The 22,941-nt window shown below is 42.6% G+C and overlaps 1 protein-coding gene across 6 annotated transcripts in view; it reads right to left on the reverse strand.

Moving 5' to 3' along the window:
• Stard13 (StAR related lipid transfer domain containing 13) overlaps positions 1–22,941 on the reverse strand; it is a 388,106-nt gene that overhangs the window by 294,347 nt on the left and 70,818 nt on the right. For 4 of the 6 annotated variants that reach the window (XM_085685251.2, XM_085685250.2, XM_085685252.2 and 1 more), the window contains one exon: positions 14,665–14,795. The exons of the other annotated variants lie outside the window; for them this stretch is intronic. In XM_085685251.2, the coding sequence (XP_085541377.2) occupies positions 14,665–14,694 (30 nt within the window). In that variant the 5' untranslated portion in view covers positions 14,695–14,795. The remainder of the gene's footprint in view (positions 1–14,664; positions 14,796–22,941) is intronic. 6 annotated transcript variants of the gene reach the window in all.

Consider the following 22,941-nt stretch of genomic DNA (forward strand, 5'->3'; position numbering starts at 1 on the left):
CTGATTTTAAATCTGAGTCCAAGATTGGTGGGGGGTGGGAGGAGAGAAAGAGAGACTACTGGCAATGAAAAAAAAAAACACAACAAACTACTGTCAATTAAAGATCAAGACCAACCAGAGACAATTTAGCATGGCAGTCAGGGAACTGACTAAAATAATGTGTGTCTAACTACACTAAGAAGCCTCAGAGTACAAGTTTGTTCTAGGAATCAAAATCTTACCTGAAAAACAATATGCTCCACCCACATAAGCTTACAAATCATGACCTTTAGGAACAAGATACTCTTAGATGAGAGAACTCTTGAAAGAGAGAAGAGAGAGAGAGAGAGAGAGAGAGAGAGAGAGAGAGAGAGAGATGACTTTTCTGTTGTTTTTAAAAGATTGTCTTCATCCTGTAGCTTCCACTCCAGACCAGATGTTTCCACCGGACTTCTGCTTTGTCCTCCAGTTATATTGCCTACTGGGGATTCATTGCCATGCTTCTTTTTAATCACTTGATTGTGTTAATTTTTTCTAGGCTGTCCTATGGTTTTTAATTAATCTAAAATAAATCTTGTGTGTTACACTCTCTCCTCTATTCCCAAGTCTCCTCACTTACCTCCGAAATTTGGTTTTTTTTTTCCCCTTAGTCCACTCACACCTGTCACCAGACCGTTTTCTATACAATGGGAAGCCCTGGCCAACACCTCCCACACTACCCAGAATCTGGCCTCCCAGCTGGCCAGGGTCCTCTCAGCTCCATGACAGGGCACATTTAGTATTTACAGCCTTCACACCCCACTTCTGTTTGGCCCACAAGAGGTATGTAAGCAATGGGTGAACACTTTTGGCTCCCTCTCAAAATGCATACATGAAAGCCCTAACCACCAGCGCTTCAAAATGTGACCTAGACCTTCGAATGAATCGCTGTACCCACGTAATATTAGTCATGCTAAAGCAGGCTCCTAACCCAACGTGACTAGTGCTCACAGCAGCAGAATTCCAAAGAGAACACTAGACACAGGAAAGACGGCAAAGTATAAGTAAAGGGAGAAAACTTCAGGATGATTCCACAAACCGGGGGATGACAGAGATTGCCTGGGAGCCACAGAAGCCAGGGGAAAGGTTCACGGCAGAGCGAGAGCTAGTCTTGCTTCTACCAGACTCTTGGGCTTCCAGATTACAGAACTGTAAATCAATCCGTGTCTGTTACGGAACCACCCAGTCTTCCGCAGTTCCTAGTTCAGGCAGCTCCAGCAAAAGAGCACAACAATCACCGTGGTTCCTTACCTCGTATTCACGCTGCTTTCATAACTGCGGGGCTAAGTAACCGGAACAAAGAGCGCAGCCTGAAATAGCCCATAGCTGGCCCTTTACAGAGAGTTTCCTGGTTTGCAGTTCATCTAATGGGTAGGGGTGGGAAACAGGTGGGAGGTTTATTCTTGCTGGTGTCTTCTCTGAAAACTGCCTGCTGGTCATTTACAAGTACTGTTTTCTTCCGCAGAGACCCGAGTATGCCCGGCTGATTTGCCAAGGACCAGGAAGCCCTAGTCAAATCTCAAGTCTAGTGAAAATAGGAAGGCACTTTGGGATCCAGGGCATGTCCTTCGGTTTAATTGTTTATCATCAATGAAGTGTTTATCATAATCTCTTTCCTGTACTTGTATATATGTCTCAATTGGTCTCAGATCCGGAAGAGGGAGCTGTATAAGTCATCGCCCTCCACAAACCTCAGCTTCTTCCTCTACATGGCAAAACAGTATTGGAAACACAATTTCCTTCTTGAAGTCTCTCCAAAAAGGAAGCGAGCACTGATTTTTTTTTTTTCCCATTTGGCCATATCCTCTCTGAAGATGCAATTCTCATGACTCATTCTTAAAACACCACACGGCCACATAAAGCTACTTACACTAATGCTCACAAAGTTCAGATTTTTTTTCCAGGCATCGCTGTGTGTTTATGAGCATTTATATTTCCTTTTATGGAATAAACCTAAGTCACTACAGGGCTCTGTAGACAATGAGCTTCAGCATGGAGTTTTGCTTGAGGTCTGGTTGGTTTAAACGCTAATTCTCTGCTATGCTAATTAAAGGTTTTCCTTCATTAACATTGAACACCCTCCTAATCCACTGCCAGAAACTGTATTCATACTGAGAAGGAAGAAAAATATTAAAGATGAAGATGACAAAGGTAACAAATAGCAGTTTTGCAACTTAGAAAAATAAATAAATATAGTATATTTATTTAATAAATATATCTAGAATAATAGATAATACAAATATGTAATATGTATATATTATGCAATATGTATATATATAATAAGAATATCTAGAAACAAACCTAAGAAAAGATAGTGTTTCCCCACTGATATCCGTCAGAATTACTCATAACATCCAGTTTTCTCTAATATCCAAAGGTGGAGACTTGAGAGAAGATGAGTCAAGAGTTAGGAAAGGACTTTGACAGAACAATCTGGCTTTGAAAAAAAACGATGCTCATGAGAAGCAACTGGATGGAGACTTTGACATTCTCAGGTTGATCATCTAAAATTCTATACCATAGATGTATGTGGAAGGATAGGAAAGGTGGCCCCAGCAGCGTCTGTTGGCTGGAAATAGCTGAAGATATTCAGGAAAAGAATGTATTCTAAGGAAGGTCAGCTGTGTTTGAACTCTGGGTCATTGGTAGAGGAGAAATGTAGTCATTGGGAGGACATGGCTTTTCTGGCTTGATGATTGTTGACAAGAGGAGGTCACAACAGAAAGTGAAGGAAGAGAAAGGAGCAGTTTCCTAAGGACTCCAGTGAGGCACTCTTCAATAAACAGCACATGGAATAGGGGAAAGTGGGTGTGGGTAGAGCTGAGGGTACTCTCCCTCCACAGGGCTGGCAGCTGGGTTCTGAGATACAGGATGGAACAGTCTGGAGTCGAAGGAAGCAAACAGGTGTGTGTAACACTCAGCCTCGGTGTGTTTGGGGCATTTTGTGCTTCATGGTGGGAGACCCTCATAGAAAACACCACAGTCCCACGTGGACCGTAAAACCAGAAAGAAGCACCAGTACCTGCTACCACATGCCCAACAAATCCAAGTTCCCCATGCCTTACTCCTACCAAGACTCCTAGCATGCGCAGATTTCGAGACCTCCTGTGGTCAGAAATTGTAGGACTTAGAGCTTCTAAAAGTGGGAACCCAATCACGAAACGAGGATGCCATTAAAGTTACTGCTTCTGCTTGTGAAGATGTCATAGGGGCACGAGCACATCAGCTGTGTGGCCTTGCTCAAGTTACTCAAGTGCTCTGGCTTTGCTTCTTGTATTAAAAGAATGGGATCTTTCCAGGGGTCTGGCAAGGCCATCATGGAGCTGACGTAGAAGCATATGTGGGAAACACTCCTTTTTAATAAGGAGTCCTGTTCGCATGGAATACTACTGAGTCTGGTATCTGTAACATGAGGGGCCAGTTTGTTGGGGTTTCTGTCCCGCCCGGTACCCCACAACCGGCAAACCCCAAAGAAAATCAATCACACACAGGACTCCATAAGGTTATAAACTGATTGGCCCATTAGGTCAGGCTTCTTGTTAACTCTTATAACTTATATTAACCCATTATTGTCATCTATGTTAGCCATAATGGCTCCGTACCTTTCTCAGCTGGGCAAGTTACATGCTGCCTCTTCGGTGGTCTGTGCAGGAGTGGCAGAGGAACCTCTCTGCTTCCCAGAATTCTCCTGTTCTCATTGCATCACCTCTACTTCCTGTCTGGTTTTCCTGCCTATACTGCCTGCCTGGCCAATCAGCGTTTTATTAAAATATGATTGACAGAATACAGACAATTCTCCCACATCAGGTATCTATAAAGGTTTTTAGCACACTGATTTATAGGTTGCATTGTTTCTTCACACACCGCTTCCCGAGAACTAACTTTCCCTGTGTACACAATAGTCACAGCAAAACCTAGGGCTCCTTGAACAGCTGTTTTGAGAGGCATCCATGAATGACTGCATATTCTAAGGGGATACAGCTTGGGAAATAAAGCAATAGCTGGCACATACGAGAAAGAATTAAGAGGAGAAAAGCCTTTGAGGGCAGTGGGAAATATGAACATAAAATTGTTGGCCTAAATTTAACATTTTCCAGAAAATGGGACAGTCAGTGTCCAATCTCCTTGGTAGTGAAGGCACTATTGGGAAACCCTAACTTCAAATTGTCTGCCAATTTCTGTATTTTTGTGTCCAAAAAGAGCTATTTTTCACTTCTGTGAAGCCACTGAAAGCCCTTGTTTTATGGTAAAATAAAAACAAAAGCCTAATTACGGAACATCGCATGTGCTCATACTAAATATATAATGAATGAGAAGGCTTTAAAAGGGCATAATAAACACTTTGATCAAACAAATCTGATTGCCCCCAACAGAAAGGCAATCCCCATCACTCACTGAGGGGTCCAATTTTGATCATTAATGATGTTCTGAGGTGAGGGATTTCTTCTCTCAGATCTCAGAGATCATAGCACTTCCTTTAGCCAATAACCGGTGAACGTTTATGAGCCTGGTAATTAACAAAGCTCTTTACATACACAGAACCCTTACTTTGCAGAGTGGAGGGTGGGGCTAGCTTAAGTCCAAGAAGTCACTATGCATAGTGACTTCAGAGTGTGTTTTCTCCTTTCCGGTCACACGTTCACAGTGGTTTGTGACACCTTTGGCTTTCACCTTTTTTCCTGTCCTGTTCCAGGGTTCAAGCTGTTTTCCTTAGGTGAGAAAAGTAGGACCATTCTTTTTCTTAATTCCAAGCTAGTCTTTTCCTAAGACTTGACGAGATCAAATCTGTGTGAGTTCTCCTCAGGAAATTCTACCCAATCTGGCCTATTCCTTGGCAATCACCCCACAGCTAGACAATTCTCTCCATTTCTATTATTTTCTTTACATTTTTATTATTTTTATTACATGTACACACATGTGGAGGTCAAAGGACAGCTCGTGGGAATTAGCAGTCTCCATGTGGCACCCAGAGATTGAACTCAGGTCATCGGGCTTTGAGGCAGGCACCTCTACATGCTCAACCATCTTGCGAGCCCTCTCTTTTACTTTTTAAATGTCCTCCCTGACTCAACTCTGGAAGAAGAGATGCCTTGGGTCTCCATGAAGCAGCCCCCTTCTATGTTACCCCAGAGAGTTGCTCCCGTGCATTAGCCACATGTGGCTATGGAACACTTGGGTTGCGGCTATACATGCTGAACACACATTCAACTGTGAAAAGAATATATTAAGAATTCTATGTGTCAGTTATTTGATGAAATGATACCTTTTATTTCACCTGTTGTTTTTCTTTTTAATTTTCTTTCTTTTATTTTTCTTGTGTCACCTCGAATCACAAAGGTGTGCCACCCTAACCATTCTTTACTTAAAAAAAAATAATGTGTGGGCTAGAAAAGTTTAAATACCATGAGTAGCTCGACTTAAAATCCCACGGGTAGTGCTAATGCAGCGTCTTAAACTCTAAACCTCCCAGGTCTTCATCAAAGACCCCACCCCACGCCCAGATGACCTCCGCATCTCCAGGCCTACATTATTTTTCCCAGTGGGTACTATCACTTAGCAGTGAGCTAGTTAAAACTGATTCCCTTTGAAGGTTTCTAACTAAAAAGAATTTCTCGACTCACAAAGAGTACTTGGTACCACTCACGGGAAGCATGCTGGTCCTAAAATTACTCCATCAGGAATACAAAGAATGTTTTCTTTATTCTCAGAGGACTGAAAACAAAACAGGCAGAGTGGGGGTGGAGTGCTCTCAGACACTCTTGCTTGTCTTGGAGGGCACAGTTGGCTTCCTGCATAATTACATCCAGTGTGACAGCGCTACACGCAGTGGAATGAAGTTCGCCAGGCATTCAAGGGAGTGTGGATAGGTTTCTCTGAGAATGTAGAGCTTGTAGAAATGGATGGTGAGGCCGGATGTGTTTTTCTTGCAGGGAGTTCACAAGCAATATCAATCTAGCCCAAGGGAGCAATGGGGTTGGATCCTGTCCAAGTGCTTAGATCAATGGCTCAACTTCTCTCCCAAATGTGTTCGCTGCTATTTTTTATACTACTGATGGTTTAGGAGGAAAATGAATTCAGAGAGAGATACATTCATAGCAAGTCATCATTGATTGCAGGTGTGTGCAAACGTGATGTCCAAATACCAAGACGGTGTCTTTGTCACCCACCAGCTACCAGCTCTCGCTTCCTGTCTGTCCGCCCATCGCCTCCATCCTCAAGTTGTAACTGTGGGACCCATAATTTAAAGAAAATAAATTGGGTTTAAAGAGAACGGGGCGGGGACTAGAAGCAGGAAACACAGAAGCCTGGAAGGAATTAGAAACGACTCAGGGAGGCCCAGACCTCAGATGGTGCTGCTGGGTCTTTGCCTTTATTTCGCTTCCTGCCCTGAGAACACTTTTCAGGGCACCTCGTTGGATTTGTCTTGTTGTGCCCTGTAACTCTTCCAGTGCCTCCCGGACTAACCCTCACCACAGACTTGTTTGAATCAAGAGACTGTCTTTGCACAATGCACATGCTTCTGAGTGTTAAGGGGCTTTTTCTAATTTACACGTTGGTGTGAATTTATTTAAGCAAATTGCCTTTGGGCCCTGAACTCACTGCTTTGGCAGTCCCCTTTCAGAATAAAGAGCTGAAAGACTGCCTGGGTGGGGCTACTCCCGAGTCCATGGGCCAGCATTTTAGAGACAAACACATCTGTGTTGTCAACTCCTTGAAGGCATTTTATTGGAGGGATGGGAAGTTTGGAGTTCCCTTTACCCAGAGGCAGCTCTCAGATTTCCCCTGGTAGTAAAAGTGGTATTTATGATTGGGTCCATAACTGTCCTGGAACAGCTCCTGTGGCTCCTCCCCTCCTGGGGATCTGCGGTCAGTTAACAGTGTCTGTGGGAGGGAGATGTGCTTCTTCAGTGGCATGGCCACTGCTAACTTATGCTTCCACAAACACCCTCTGATCCTGCAAGCAGCCTTAGTGAAATTCATGAAATTATCACCCACCCCACTCTCTGCAAAAAACAAAAACAAAAAAACAGACAAAAAAACTACACACAAGAATAGGAGAACTATTTGGGAAAGGGAAGATCAGCAGGGCTGGGGGAGCAATAGAGAGCAATGGGGGTAAATACGAAAATATCACACTGAAAGTCATTTGGCCTAGTTAAGGTTACTAGTGTTATGGTGAGCACCATGCCCAAAGGTAACTTGGGAAGGAAAGGGTTTATTTTACTTCCCTATCCTGAATCACAGTCCCTAGTAGGAAGTCAGAGCAGGAACTCAAACTAGGCAAAAACCTGGAGGTAAGAGCTGGGGCAGAGGCTATGGAGGGGTGTTGCTTACTGGCTTGCTCCTCATGGCTTGCTCAGCCTGCTTTCTTACAACCCAGGACCATCTGTCCAGGGATGGCACCACCCACAAGGGACTGGGCCTCCCCTCATCAATCACTAACAAAGAAAATGCCCCACAGGCTTGCTTACAGCTACATCGTATAATAGCATTTTTTCTTTTCAACTGAGATTCCTTTCTCTCAGATGATTTTAGATTATGTCAAGTTGACATAAAACTAGCCAGGACACCATTATTATAGGTAATAATTATATATGCTAATAAGAAGAGTGTTTTTTTTGGTTTGTTTTTTTTTCTGTAAAAACTAGGAAGATTGCTACTGAAGGTGGAATTATGGCCTCCTAGTCTTAACTGTGGGGAAGGAAAGGTCCTGTTTGCTAAGCCTGTTGGTGGGTTAGAAAATGACTCATAGTAAATTATCAGTTCTGCTCGCTGTGTAGGAACAACTGCGCAATTACTGAGAAACCTGAACATCAGGACACCAGATGGAAAGGTGACAGTCTCCTCTGCATTTCAATCACCCTGGTGGGAGCTTTCCTGGCCGTCTGCCTTCTCAAGGGAGCCACTGTGGTATTGTGGACTGACCTAATTCTGTCACTTCCTTGGATCCTGTTCATCAGTTGGACTACCCTCGTGGGTTCTGTCTCCCCTAGGTCATGTGAAGTTTTGGGACATGATCATAAAGACATTTTGATGAACCAATGTTAGTTGGGCTTCTGAATGTTCCTCTGAGTCCATCTGCTTGAGTACTTCCTTGTAAAATCCAGTTTTAGGAAGAACCTTCCATTCTATCCCCATTATTTAACCCTCCTCAACGTCTTTGGTGTGTGTCTCTTTGGTCAGCCTCCACCAAGGATGTCACACCAGCCCGGCCTGGTTTCAGCAAGAATCCCATTAGGTTGGTTTGTACTTCTGATGCTTCCTCCTCTTGGTAATCTTGGAAGTCTTGGATTACTGACTTTGTACTTCTCTTTACCCAGAAGTTTCCCTTTGCCCAGACTGTTTCAGAGTTGAAAAATCTGCTTAAAAATCTAGTTGTCATAGTCCTAACAGAAGCCTTCTTGAAGTGTTCTATTCAAATCTTCTCTGAGTATACACACATGATGTGCATATGTGAGGGCACTCATGAGCCAGAGACGCCAAAAGACGATTCTGCTGTTGGTCCTCACCTTCTACTTTGCTCGAGATAGGGTCTCTATTTTTCATTTGCTGCTGTGTAAGCCAGAATATATGGCCTCCAACCTCCAAGAGAGTCTCATGCCCCTCCTCCCATGCCATAGCAGGAGTGCTCAGATGATAGGTGCGTATTTTTGCCCAGCTTTACTTGGATTCTGGGAATTAAAACTCCAGTTATTGTACTTGCATGACAATCTCTCCAGCCCCTCTGGCAGTGTTTAAGAAATGTTCTGATGGAATGCTTGGTGCTCTTCAAGAAGACTTGCCTGATTCTTAGCACCCAGAATAGGCAGCTCCTAACTTGCAGTACCACCAGTATGGTCTCAGCACACACACACACACACACACACACACACACACACACACACACAGACAGATAAATGTAACAACATAATTGAGAATTTGAATTTTCTGATATACTATGTTTAGGATTCTGTTTAATAATTCAGAGACAAAGTATGTTTGGCTGCTGGGCTGACTTCAAGGGGAAAACACCAAGCCTATGAGGCTTGTGACAGTATATTTTTGGTCACACAGTGTAAGTGGGCTGTGCTCCTGAAATAGATGTTACATTGTTTTTCACAGCTGGGGCTCAGTGCACACTAGCTATGGCAATACTCTCCAAGTCTGCAGGTAAAAGACAGAAGGACCTGAATGTTCTACAACAGTTGATCATGATCCGATGAAAAAGCACACCATTAAGTATGGTGTTCTGTCCTTGAAGAGGATTACTTCCAAGAAAAACAGAGTCTTACACTCCTGGGCCATTGTGTAGGCACAGAAATGGCCCTTAAGAACTCCTCCTGCCTTAGCTGGTAGCAAAGCATCCCTGCTTCTCCTGCTGAGAAAGACGTGGTTCATGTGCACTCTTTCTCAATTCTTTGACCATTTGGCCATGCACAAGTCACCTGAATTCCTTGACTGTGGAGTCCAGGTAGGGACTACTGTGGTAAAAGTACTGGGAATTACAAGAAGGGTTTAACAAGCGGCAGGATAGCCTCCCTTGGCACCAGAACCCATGACTTTCCTGCCTGTCCTTGCCCACTTCTGTGTCTGCCTCTCTTGTAGTAAAGACATGGGCTCCTTCACGGGTTCACACCTTTAATCCCAGCACTTGGGAGGCAGAGGCAGAGGTGGACCTCTGTGAGTTTGTGGCCAGCCTGCTCTGCAGAGCTAGTTTCAGAACAGCTAAGGCTACAGAAAAATCCTTTCTCAAAAAACAATAAAGAACACAGATTTAACAAATATAAAAAGGCACAGGCTCCTTTGCCAAATCTCTAGCTCCTGTTTCATCACAACGCAAACCAAAAAGATAAGCCTTAATGCTTCCTAGCCACCCTTGATTAGATTCCAGGAAATTCCCTACCCAGAGGAGGCCTCCAGAGTACAGAGAATCATCACTCAAGACCGTCACTCTCTGTCTGATCCTCCTCCAACGCTGTTTGAGGGAAAACGAGACGTCCTGAGAGAAGAGCGTTGTGAGTTCTCACTCCATCTTCTACCCATTATAATCTCTAATGAAAACCCTGAGACAATCCTGTGGAGGGAGGGGGATTATTTTTATTGTTTTTCTTACTTCAAAGAGTCAAAGAATAAAGAAACACCAATTGAATGCAAAGGCATCAGGAGAGGCCAGGTAGTTTGTTGACCAAGCTCTGGGCCCTCGTAGAAAAAAGAGAGCAGTCTAAAGTTCGAATGAGGTGCACAAATTCTTCTAGAAATTTCACTAAATAGAAAATCCTTGCCTCTGAAAGTTCTATAATACTTAACATTCCAACAACCAGAAACTTTTGGGGTGTGGCTCAATAGCCATCTTTCTTTTCCAGTGTTAATATCTTGCCGAGACATTAGGTTGTTTGTATCTGAGTGACTCTGGACACTAGCCCACAGCAGAAAGGTACTCCCACAAGCTGGAGCGACGCACACAACACCTTCAAACCTTCCATGAAGGACTGATGTATTTAATTTGCCTAGCGTTGACTTTAGATGTCCAACTGCTTTGGTCCCGTAAAAGGATAGAAACAAACAAAATGATGGTGTCAACGTGATAAATGCTAAAGGAACAGGGTCCGTCTGTAAGCAGAGCCTTGCTGATGAGGTACGGTGAACCAGAGAGAAGATGGGAAATTTCAGATCTGAGGCACAACACTGAGGCAAATCTGAGGAGGATACGGAGATACCTAAGGATCCAAACACAGTGTGGTGTGGTTGAAGCAGTAAGTCAGTCGGAGGGTTGAGAGGAGGCTGGTGGAGGAGGTGTGGCTACGCCATGAAGAACTGTCTAACAAACACAGTTTGGTTTTCCCCCCAGGTGACATGACGAAATTGAGGGATTTTCCCATAGAACAGACACAGGGTCAGATTTAGTCTCACTATATATTACCCAGGCCAGCCTTGAACTCACAGTGGACTGTACATCATCCTGTGTGCGAGGGCAACAGGTGCATGGCACAGGGTGGAAAACTAGTTTTCTGGACCGCATCTCGATGAAGCTGGTGCTGGGATCAGGACAGTGTCATTCAGGACATCAAGGGATGGAATTAACAGATGAAGTTTTAGTAATTAGCATGAGGTAGGTGTGGTGATAGAAAACACACATTTAAGGGATAGGACCCAAACTGGGTGATTTCCCAGTTTCAGGGTTGAATGATGAGTTGACTGAAGGTGACTTTAGCTAAGTCAGGCAAAGACTTGATGACCTGAGGTCATCACACCATGTAATTAGGGATGCTGGCACAGCCAGATAGGAGCACAGGGCTCAGGAGCATGAGGGCAGAGTATGGGTTATAGGAGGCAGCCCATACTCTATCTGTCCTCTCTGCTCAGCACACTGCCCACTCCACCCTCACGAGTCAGTGAACAGAGCATTAATAAAACGCTGCTCATGAGTCACTGTCCTGAGACTGTGCCAGGGCTGCTCTTCCGAGTCAAGGACACAGGGTCAGGCTGGAGCATCATCATCACATTCTCAGTTCAAGACACCTTGGGCTTGGCTTCTGTGACTCAAAAATGCACAGTCCAAGGAGGCTAGGGAGATGGCTCAGTGGGTACAGGGCTTGCTGTGCAATAAGGAGGACCTGAGTTTGAATCCCTAGGCCTGGCAACAGTTACCTGTAACCCTAGTGCTAGGGAAGCAGAGACCAACAGATCTCTGGGAGTTGCAACTCCCAGCCTAGCTAAATCAATGGGCTCCAAGTTTACTGAGAGACCTACTCTATAACGATCTGTGGTTTCCATGAACATGTGTATATGTGCACATACACACACACACACACACACAAACACACACATACAAAACACACGCACACACAAAACACATGGTCACACACACATTTAAAGCACAAATCTTGGACTTTCTCATTTCTATGAACCTGGGATAGGCTGTCTTTAGCCATCTTAAGTCTATAAAAGCCTATGTAATGAACTTCAGAGACTTGAACATGGCTTGTCATATGTACCCTAACTTCAGGACTCGCCATTAATGAGCAGAAGATATCTTTGTCCCATGCAGAAAAACAGCCCCTGTGCAAGTCACACACAACACATGATGCATGCTATCCCCAAACTGTCACCTGTACTGAGCTATTTGTTTGGTTTAAGTGTTTAATCTCGGTTCTAGTCCTTATCTAGTTCTAGATTTCATTATCCTGGTAGTTACCTGGCAGTCATCACACTCTAATGACACCCTATAAAGGGATGGGGGTGGACTGCAGCAGCACACTAAAGACAATAGCTTTCTCCTTCCTGACTCTCCTTTTCTGTCTAAATAAAGAGAACAAACGTTCAGTACGTACTTTCTTTGGAAGCTAGGAAAACTCTAAGAAGAAAAGCGAGTGTAAAATTTGATGTTATCAATCACCCATTTTTCTTACCAAAAAGAAACCAAGCCCGGGTCACTGTCACTGTGAACATATTTAAAATGCACTCTCCTAGCTGTTTCTCCCTTTTAGTTTGTAAAGCACTTTAGAAACAACCTATACATTCCAGTACCCTTTTTAGAGTACCGAGAGAAGGCACAGTTATGTCCCATAGTCTCCCAGTGGTGCGCGAACCATCCCCCACCATCACTATTCTCCAACAAAGAGACACATTTGTTCTGTGTGATGAACCTACATTAACACGTCAAGGTCACCAACCCCATGGCTTACATCAGGGTCCATTTGATGGATCTGGAGAAATGTGTGACACCAGGGTAGTTTCTCTGCCCCAAAGATCCTCTGTGCCCCACCTACTCATCCTTGCTTTCATCTGGCTCCTGCAAACACTTATTTTTTCTTAATTATTCCCCAGTTTTGCCAAAATTTCCTGGCACAATCTTTTCAAGTTGGCTTCTCTTACCCCAGAGCATATATTATCTTTATCAAGAGCCGCCATACAAATCCCAAGACCTTTAGAGTTGATGTGGTGGTGGGAGAGGGACCACACAACCCAGGCTCTGGGACTGACTTCACTGCTCTGGACAAATCACCTAGCCTTCCTGAGTCTTGATTTCTTATCTGCTAAACGAGGATCACAGGGGTTCCCACCCCATTAACCTGACTGTGCTGCTGTGACGATCAGGTTTTTCTAGAAAATGAAGGGAATGATTCCTCACGGGGTTGTTGTGGGGATTAAACGTGCAGTAGGTGCCGAGAGCTGAGGTCACGCCTGAAACATTCAGTCCCAGGAGTTAATGGTATGGTTTTTATTGCAATGTGAGTCAAGCAGCTTCCGTTTGACCACCTGAAAGCGTTTTGCTCTTATTCTGAGCCTCGTTCTGTGAGCACGGTTTCTGCAGAGTGCAGCGGTGGACTGCAGCGCTCTTCATAAATAATTAATGGGAGGTCTCAGGGAACCAGAAGGTGAGATGGTTGGGGTCCTTCTCTCTCTTCTGTGCCCTTCTGAGTTTGGTTGTTGCTACATTTACCTGTGAAGGCCAAGAAACCTTCTGACAAACTGCTTGGCAACTGATCCATACGGAACAATGGGTTTCCTTTGATTTTAATATAATTCATATTTTTGTAAGGGGTCTTAAGAGCTATTACTTATAACTTAAGAGTTATAACTTACTTATAACTTAAGTTATTATAACTTAAGAGTTATTCCCAAAGGTATCTCATGAAATTATCATTTGTCTATAATTCTGCATTCAGCACATCAGAAGTTGGGAACCCTAAGCAACTGCAAAGAAGCTCACAGATTGTCACGTAACTCCTTTCTGTATCCAACACTAGTCAGAACTACTCTCTAGCTCATTTTTTTCCAGTGAAAAAATTTTTAATTAGTGATTTTAAAAAGTATAACTATGATTAAAATAGGGAAAATATCTATAAGAAAAGCTGGCCATAGGGCTGTGGAGATGGTTCAGTGGCCAAACTCAGACCCCTGTCATACAAGTATGAGGACCTGCCCGGGCACACTTCCAGTGCTTGGGAGTCAGAGGAAAAGGAGGCTCCTCGGGACTCTCTTGGCCCATCAGTTTTGCTGAACAGGTGAGCTCCAAGTTAAAGGAGACACCCTGTCTCAAAATAGGGTGGAACACAATTGAGGAAGACACGGTCAGCCTCTGGCCTCCAAATATATGCACATACATTTTGATGCACTGACACATATATGAACACACACAGAAGAAAGGATGGCCAGATTTTCTTCCTGTTTTATGTAACAAGAATGCAGCAGCAGCAACAACAGTATCTATAGGCCCTGTTTATAGTGGGAGGGCAAAAACAATCCCAGGTTTTAATATTTGTATTACACAATGTCATGTCCATCAAGGGAAACAGAATATCTCATTAGGAAGAATTTATTTTTCTACTAATAGATAAAGAAATTTGCAACACCATTTCCACTAGTAATAGAGCAATGAACTGTATCCATACAATCACGGCTCTATGTCTCCCATTAGAGCAACCTTTTCGCTCTTTCAGGAAAAGTCACATTTACAATTTTGTAGGTTTTCAACAATTACATGTGTTTTTTGAGCAATGTCTTTGCATTATAATTTATGAAAATGGTCCACCTCAATGTTAAATTTAAGGAGCAAGAATAAAAGCCAAGGAAAGGTGCCAGTGGAGCTGCTGCTGATTGACGGCACTGTGGGGGATAAGGGGATGTGCTCTCAGCAGCAGATGCTGCAGAAACTTCACCTACCTTAGGATCGGGCCGGGCTACAGTCAACATTTGGCTTGATACACCATCGAGATGCCAGATAGTTCCAGAGCTGTTTCTACAAATCCCTTCCTTTAATCTTTTAAAATAGCGTTCTCCAGGTTTATAGAATTCTGTAAAAATTAATTTTAAAAGTTGTACATATAACTAAGTATTCTTACACAATAATTCAAGTAAATAAACTACTGTATGCCAACAAAAATAAATTTAAAACCCAAAACTAACATAAAATGGGGAAATATGGGCTGGAGTGATAGTTTAGCTGTTAAGGTTGAGCAGTATCCTTATAGGGGACCTAAGTTCAGTTCCCAGCACCCACATGGCAGCAAGCAACCATCTGTGACTCCAGTTCCAGGATCTAGTGCCCTCTTCTGGCCTCCATGAGTACTGCATGAGCATGGTGCACAGACATGTATGCAGGTAAAGTCACATTTATAGAAGATTTTAAAAAAATCTTTAAAATATAAGAAAAGGCTTAAACACTAAAACTTGTTTCAAACATTAACATTTAATGAGATTAGCCCTAGTAAAGCTATATTTGTTTAAACTGGCAAAATATAGTACTACATAGGCACAGTTTACAAGTTTGTTACTGCCAAATCAAGCCAGACCTGGTGGCATAGGCCTATAGTACCAGTTCTGTAGGAGGTTGAGGTTGGTAAACAGTGAGTACAGGGTCTGCCTGGGATTTCAAAGTCTGGGCTTCTTTGTGTTACCCTATCTCAAAATAAAACATTCAGAAAGAGATTAGCTAGGGTTCAATGATGGGGGCTTGCTTGGTGTGTGCAGGGCCTGGGTTGTAGCCCCTGTGCAGAAAAGGAGGAGGAGGAGTGAGGAGGAGGGAGGGAGAGGAAGAAGAGGAGGAAGGAGAGAAAGGAGAAGAAGAAGAGGAGGAGGAGGAGAAGAAAAGAAGAAGTGATTTTGTTTTGGATTTGAAAAGCAAGTTTAATATTTAGTTGACAAGTATAAATATAAATTGATGATGTGGAACAGTGTTCTAAAATATGCATTTAATGTAGTCAGGGTGGATCAAGGTAATTAGTATATGTATCACCTGACATGTTAAAGCATATCCTCTAAGTAACTTTCTTTGTTTTAGAAAATATACCCCTTAACTCCAAGAGAATTCATCTATTTATTTTGAGCACATTCATTCTCCTCTCCAGAGTCACCTGTCCATGCCATACCCACAGGACGTTCTATTCTCTTTTGACAAGCATGGCATCCTGTTACTGTGCAGCCGTCATGGAGTGCGCACTCTGAGCCGTTTCCAACTGTGCTAAGCATTCACTGTGGCCACTGAGGTACACAACACACTGTTTTCTTGAATGCATTTCTTAAGATAAACTGAAGTTTTTGTATATCTTGGTCAATTAAAACGGAAATAATGCCGGGCAATGGTGGCGCACGCCTTTAATCCCAGCACTTGGGAGGCAGAGGCAGGCGGATCTCCGTGAGTTCGAGGCCAGCCTGGTCTACAAGAGCTAGTTCCAGGACAGGCTCCAAAGCTACAGAGAAACCCTGTCTCATAAAACCAAAAAAAAAAATTATAAAATGGAAATAACATGTCGCTCCTTTAGTTCCACACTGCTCTCCTAAGCTTAGAATCTGTGATTTCAAACTGTGTGTTGTGCTAGTGGGGAATAAATTATAAAACTGTATTTATGGTTAGCTATCCAAGCAAAATGATTTTAAAAAACATAAATGTAGCATACTTAATGAGAATCTTCAATTTGCCAAGTCCAAGAAAAGACTTTTCAGTAATTTCAAGCCCATTCTTTCCAAGGTATAGCAACTGCTCCTACAAAGGCTCCCCACCACTTGGAAGTTATACTGAGCCTTCCTTCCGACCTCCCAGTCCGTCAGAAATAACCTTGGGTCTTTAAAATTTTGCTCCAACTTTTTTCCTGAGTTTTCACTACTTGCTTTTTGCAGTTCAGTTATTATGTAAATGATGTTATTTCATTTGCGCTGTTTCTAACCCTCAAATGAAGGTTTCTAAATGCTCTCCTTACAGCTATTCTCCAAGGTCGCTGTAATAAGAGCTCGAAGACCTACAACTGAGCCACACCAGGAAGTCAGTCCATGAATTTACAAGAAACCAACAACAAAATATGCTTACCAATCCATAATTTTCATAAAAAGAGATTGGAGGTTTTTTTAATAACAGATTTGAACTTACAAAAAACAATGTACCAAAAATTAGGTGGTGCATTACTGACTGCTCAACTCTAGTGAAAAAGTAAATATATATAGATAACCCTTCTATTTTAAATATTCTGAGACATTTAAAAACATACAAATTTTAATTTTTATATACAATTGGAAATCATAATTTCCCTATATTTTTAACAGTCTCATTTCAACAAAAATATGATCCACATGGTTTCTATTATCTACAGGAAATAGTCTAACTCCTGAGCACGAAACTTTTCATCCATGCACCATTTGCCTTTTGCACATCTCTGTAACCATTATCCTCAGGCCTCCTAGGGGTATCGCATAACCATCCACACTGTGCTCTGAATATGCTATGCTCTTTCTCTGTGCCCTCACGCCTTCCCTTGGAGTATATCTGATCTTCCTTCATAACTGGGGTAAAGGGTACCCTCCATGAACTCTTCCTTTTCCCAGGAACAGAGTTATTTGCTCTTTTTCCTGCATCCCTATACTACTCTTACACATTCTTTGGGTTTAAAATCTTCTGATTGCTGGGAGGTGGAGGTGCACACCTTTAATCCCAGCACTCAGGAGGCACAGATAGGTACATCTCTATGAGTTCAAGGCCAGCTGGTCTACAAAGCAGGTTCCAGGACAGCCATGGCTGCACAGAGAAATCCTGTCTCCAAACACCATAAACCAACCAAACAAAAAGCCTTGTGATAATATCCACGTAAACCTTTCTTCCAAGACAAGATCTTTAAGGAAATAAAGCGTATTTTTGTTTTCCATGCGCGCGGCCAATGCTTAGCAGATGGATAGATGAATGGATGGAAGAATTAAGCATGGATAACAGGTACCAATATTCCATCATTTCTTAATTTGGACTTATCTCACCTCCATTTTGTGAATGCCTTTCCCAAACGTTATTTTTACTGAAAAGTAATGAGATATAGAAAACCACACAGATGTTGTGACTTCATGGCGTCCTCTGACGGGCTGATGACAACAGCGAGGACAACAGAGCACCAGGCACACCCCAGGCCTTAGCACAGGCTGTCATGCTCCTCTTTGCTGCGAGCTTACACGAGGCTACTGCATACTTTTAATGAGTGCCTCTCTCTGTCTGTCTCTCTGTCTGTGTCTCTGTCTGTGTCTCTTTCTCTCTCTCTCTCTGTTGCTTGTTTGGTTTTTGGAGACAGGGTTTCTCTGTGTTGCCACGGCTGTCCTGGAACCTACTTTGTAGACCAACTATGTAAAAATAACAAATTTTGATATTTCAATTTTAAATTGGGTTTCTCTGTGTAACAGCCCTGGATGTTCCGGAACTCTCTTTGCAGACCAGACTGGCCTTGAATTCATAGAGATTCACCTGCCTCTGCCTCGCAAGTGCTGCGATTAAAGGTGTGTGCCCAGCAATTTATGAGTTCTCTTAATAACATCTTCTGAGCAGATTTTTTTCCCCTACAAGGGAAGGTTATGTCTTATGCTTTCTTTAATCAATACTATGTTCAGATATTTTTTAATTGGTGATTGATTAAGCAGCAGTAAGTGCAATAATGATATCATCACAGGGATATGGGAGCAAGAAAGTCTACTAGCTGCCCTGGAATCATCCATTGCTAAGCTGATTTCACTATCACTACATGTTTGGATTTCCTTTTGTGAACAGAACACAATACAAATTTATGTCCCACCTAGCCCACTCACCACAAAACTCGAACCTTTGAAATGTTCTCTCTCACTCCAGTGTAATAAGAAGACCCGTGCCTTGGGGCGATAAGGCTCTCTTCTGTGGAGCTGCTTCAATCAATATTAAGAATGTTTTACACAAGGCAAGGAAAATGTCTAGTCAAAGTAAGACATAAGAGAACTTTCCATATTTAAATTTTCTTATTTTAATTGTGTGTGTGCACGCATGTGTGTGCATATGTGCACGTGCACACACACAGGTGCCTAAAGAGGCCAGAGGTGTAGGATCCCCCTGGAGGCGGGGCTACAGGCAGCAAGAAACTGTCCCGTGTAGGTACTGGGAACTGAACTCTGGTCTTCTGAGGAGAGTAGCAGTTGAGCCATCTCTGCAGCTCTTGATCTACAGGTTGACTTTGAAACATTTTAAAGGATGCTCTTTTGCCAGTCATGAATCTTTGTTTTAAAGATATTTGCAATGACATGTTTTATGTTGTTATTGTAGTTGAGACCACATTGCATTACATTTCCTTTCTACATAGAGTATATGCTGAAGCACCATTAAAAAGTGGCTCTCTATTTAACAATGGGAAAGGAGCCCATGATTCTGAGAGGGAGCAATGGGGAGAGTTACCCAAGAGAAAGAGAACTTGATATAATTACATTTTAACTCTTAAAAAATAAAAACAAATTAAAGTGGTTCTAGAAAGCCCAAAAGATCTCTAGACACACTTACCTACCGAATCAGTCTCTTAATGTGTGAGAGCTATGAGAGCAGGGCTGTGTGCTTTAACACTGCAATGGGACTGATTGTGTATCCTGTTATTCTACAAGTTATGGCCCTCCACCTTCCAAGCTATTTATTATAAACAAAATAGTAAACCAATAGACAAAGCAGAGAAAATGTAAATGTATTGCTCTTGATGCAAATATTCTTTTTTCTAAACAAAACTTCCCAGTTGTGAAAAGGCTAGGAAAGGCCAAATGAGTGTATTACATACACTTCAGTATTATCGCCCCCCCCAAAAAAGTAAAAAGGAGTAAGAGCTCATCTTCTTGGAAAAAATTATTTTTTTTAATAATTCAGTACTAGAACACTTAAGTAAAAGTGTTTTCTGCCAGGAAACAAAAATAAGACTTCAAGGGAGAGACAACTCAGGAAAAATTTTGACTTATTCCTCCTAAAATAGAGACTATAAAGCTTTCACATGACTTACAGAGCTGCCACAGAGGCTTCGGGATGGGGGACAGGTCCTCAGATGCACCAAGGCCAGCTTTTGCTTTGAACATGAGAAGTCATAGTCTTTCTCTTATCAGTGGAGCTGGCGTGAGTGTGTATAGCCCTCAGGATGACTGTTTGTGCTTTGGGGACAAAGGGGACTTTGCACTCTTATTTATGGCGTCTTCGTGTTTCTCTACAATAACCCCATTCAGAGAGTAAAAGGCACGCTTGTTTTCATCATTCCGTGTAAGCACACTATGAAAGGCAAGAGAGCTGCCAGAAAAATCTACACTTAAGTTACTGGAATGTGGGGCTGAGCAATCCTTTAAGGAACATATTGAGGGAGACTTAAAGGCCCAGCTAGGGCATTATGAGACCGGCAAGATCGTCATCTGATGACTCTAGATTGGACATTTCATCCTTAAGGTGCGTAAACAGATCCAATACAGACGATTGCTGTCGTTCAGTGTTGTAGTGGACAACACAATGCTGCTGACAGACAATATGATGATTAACTATTGCGATTGCTTCATACACATGATGTCATATATTTTCAAAGCTAGGTTCAGGAATGTCAGGGAGACAATGCCAATTGGACTACGTCTGGTCAGTAAGTATGAAAACCTATCTTGTTTTTTCTAAGCTGTATTTATTTAGTCTATGAATTATGAAAATAAGAACAAACTACGAACTACCAAGTAAAGAAAGTTGGGTTTTGATTCTGAACCATGCCTTCTTATCAGGAGTGTTCTATGGATCTGAGAATCGTGTCAATAGGCCACATTTACTACATAATTAACACGTCTCCTTGGTGAGTGGGGAAAGAAGTGGACATGGGGGTTGGGACAGTCAAAACTGAGGCCAAGAACTGGTGCCTAAGGAGCTTTAACTCTTATCTGGGGGTGGGGCAATCAGATATAAAAAAATGAAAACCCAGCAAGTAGTTTTTTTTTTCAATGAATCATCAACTGGAAAACAGCCCGCCTTTCCTCTTTAAAGGTGCAGGAGAAGTGGCGCAGTGGTTAAGCGTGCTGGTTGTTCTTGCAGAAGACCCAGGTTCCATTCCCAGCACCCACACAGTAGCTCACAAGCACCTATAGCTCCAGTTCCAGGGGATCTGGTGCTCTCTTCTGGACTCCATGGGCCTCATGCACACATGTGGTAAACATACATATATATATGCAGGCAAAACACCTGTACACATACAATAAAAACGAAAAGCAGAAGTTTCTTTTCTCCTGGTATTGGATGGCTGTCAATTCATCAACACCTGTGACAGCCTGACTAATTGCTGGCACCACACACTTCCGTCCCTTTTGCTATTTTTATCTTCTAAGTGCAACTGCATGTTACAGGGCTCTGATTTGTCAATAATGCAATTGCCCATGAAGATACTACCCTGGAGGGCTGGAGAGATGGCTCAGAGGTTAAGAGCATTGCCTGCTCTTCCAAAGGTCCTGAGTTCAATTCCCAGCAACCACATGGTGGCTCACAACCATCTGTAAGGAGATCTGGTGCCCTCTTCTGGCCTGCAGGCATACACACAGAAAGAATATTGTATACATAACAAATAAATAAATAATTAAAAAAAAAAAGATACTACCCTGGAGCTTCTTCCTATTAAGGTTTGCTCTAGGTTAAACAATCAGATTTCACTTTGTTCTATGACAGAAAATTTTATTTTAGGTTGCAAAACCTATTTCAGCGTAAAATAAATATCAACAAGAGGACAAACACCAAGCCCGACGCGTGGATACTCAGGATGACAAAGTTGTTGCAGAAAAGCTTGGGGTAGTTTTGAATAAAATGGACAAGTTAATTTGAGGCAAGCCACTTCTTTGATGCTTTCCACTCCAGCATTTTAGTATTCTATCTAGCATTTAACAGAGGCATGGTCAAGGCTGACTGAATTAAAATGTGAGGCACAGGAAGCTGGAAATCGCATGGATCCTAGGAGACCACTGCCATGTGGTCACACCAGTCTCCCTCCACACCTATCACAGGCTTAGCTCCAACCTCCACTTCATGCTTTCTAAAAGCTTCTAGATTAGTATATTAGCTTTCCTTTTCTCTCCTTGGGCATACTGTCTCAGTCTTTTCCTATTTCTGACCTCAGCTGAGTGACCTACAATGCGGCCCACATTTTCTACTTGGCCCTTACATAAACATGTAATATGTCACTGCTCAAATGGCAACAGAGAGACAGGCTCTGCAGATACTCCTCAGGTGCCTGAGTAGCATGTCTTTGCAGAGTTAAGCAGAAGGCTGACTCACAGGAAAAAAGGAAAAGGGGGGGGGAGAGCACGCAAAATCAGTTACCAAGCTCCTATTTGCCTACAGCAGACCTTCTGATTTTCTCCGTTCCTGACTCCACACCTGTGTTTGTTTTTCTACCTTAAGGTTTCTTCTCCATTCACTCAGCTTTAAAGAGTCTTTTTTTTTCTCCAATAACATTCAGACATACCAGGATGGATACATATATGAACTCACAGAAGCTGCGACAGCACACACATGACCTACAGTGTCAAACCAAAAAAAAAAAAAAAAAAACAACCAACCAAACAAAAAACACAGGGGTTCATCTTAAAGGAAATAAGAGTGTGAGAACCATTTTGGGTGATCATAGCCCAGATACACAGATTTAAGTTACCCCAAATTCGATGTTCCTATGTGGAAGTAATTCATAGTTCTGCAGAACCAAGATAATCATAAATCCAGACAGATTTAAAACACATTGGTGGTAATATTATAGGGGTGATGAGAGTAAGGTGGGGCAGGCTTTCCTACAGGTCTCATATGCTATCTGATGATATCCTTATCTTTTCGGTTGGTGTAACCTAGAGGCTTTTACCTGTTAGTTATGGGATTTTTAGTTCCAACACAACAAGTGGGTAAGGAATGGCTGTTGGTTGGGGCACGTGTGGGGGCTAAAACCAGTCCAAGATAAGGTAATTAGCCTCCGGGCCTGCAACATTCCAATTTCGTCATAGTACCCAAGTTCTAGTCAATCAGTCTCTACCACACAGCTTCTTTTCAGGAGTTTACATTAACAACAGGACCAAACAGGAAAAAAAAAATTACAATACAGAGAAGGGGGTTATAGAACACGAAGTTCCACCGAGAGGTATTTACAGCTGATAACTGGAGGGAAAAGGGAAATCAGTTTTCTTCAATGGAGTGTCACTGAG

This window comes from Myodes glareolus, chromosome 2, assembly GCF_982192425.1.
Source record: "Myodes glareolus chromosome 2, mMyoGla1.1, whole genome shotgun sequence".
In the NCBI taxonomy this organism is placed as follows: Eukaryota; Metazoa; Chordata; class Mammalia; order Rodentia; family Cricetidae; genus Myodes; species Myodes glareolus.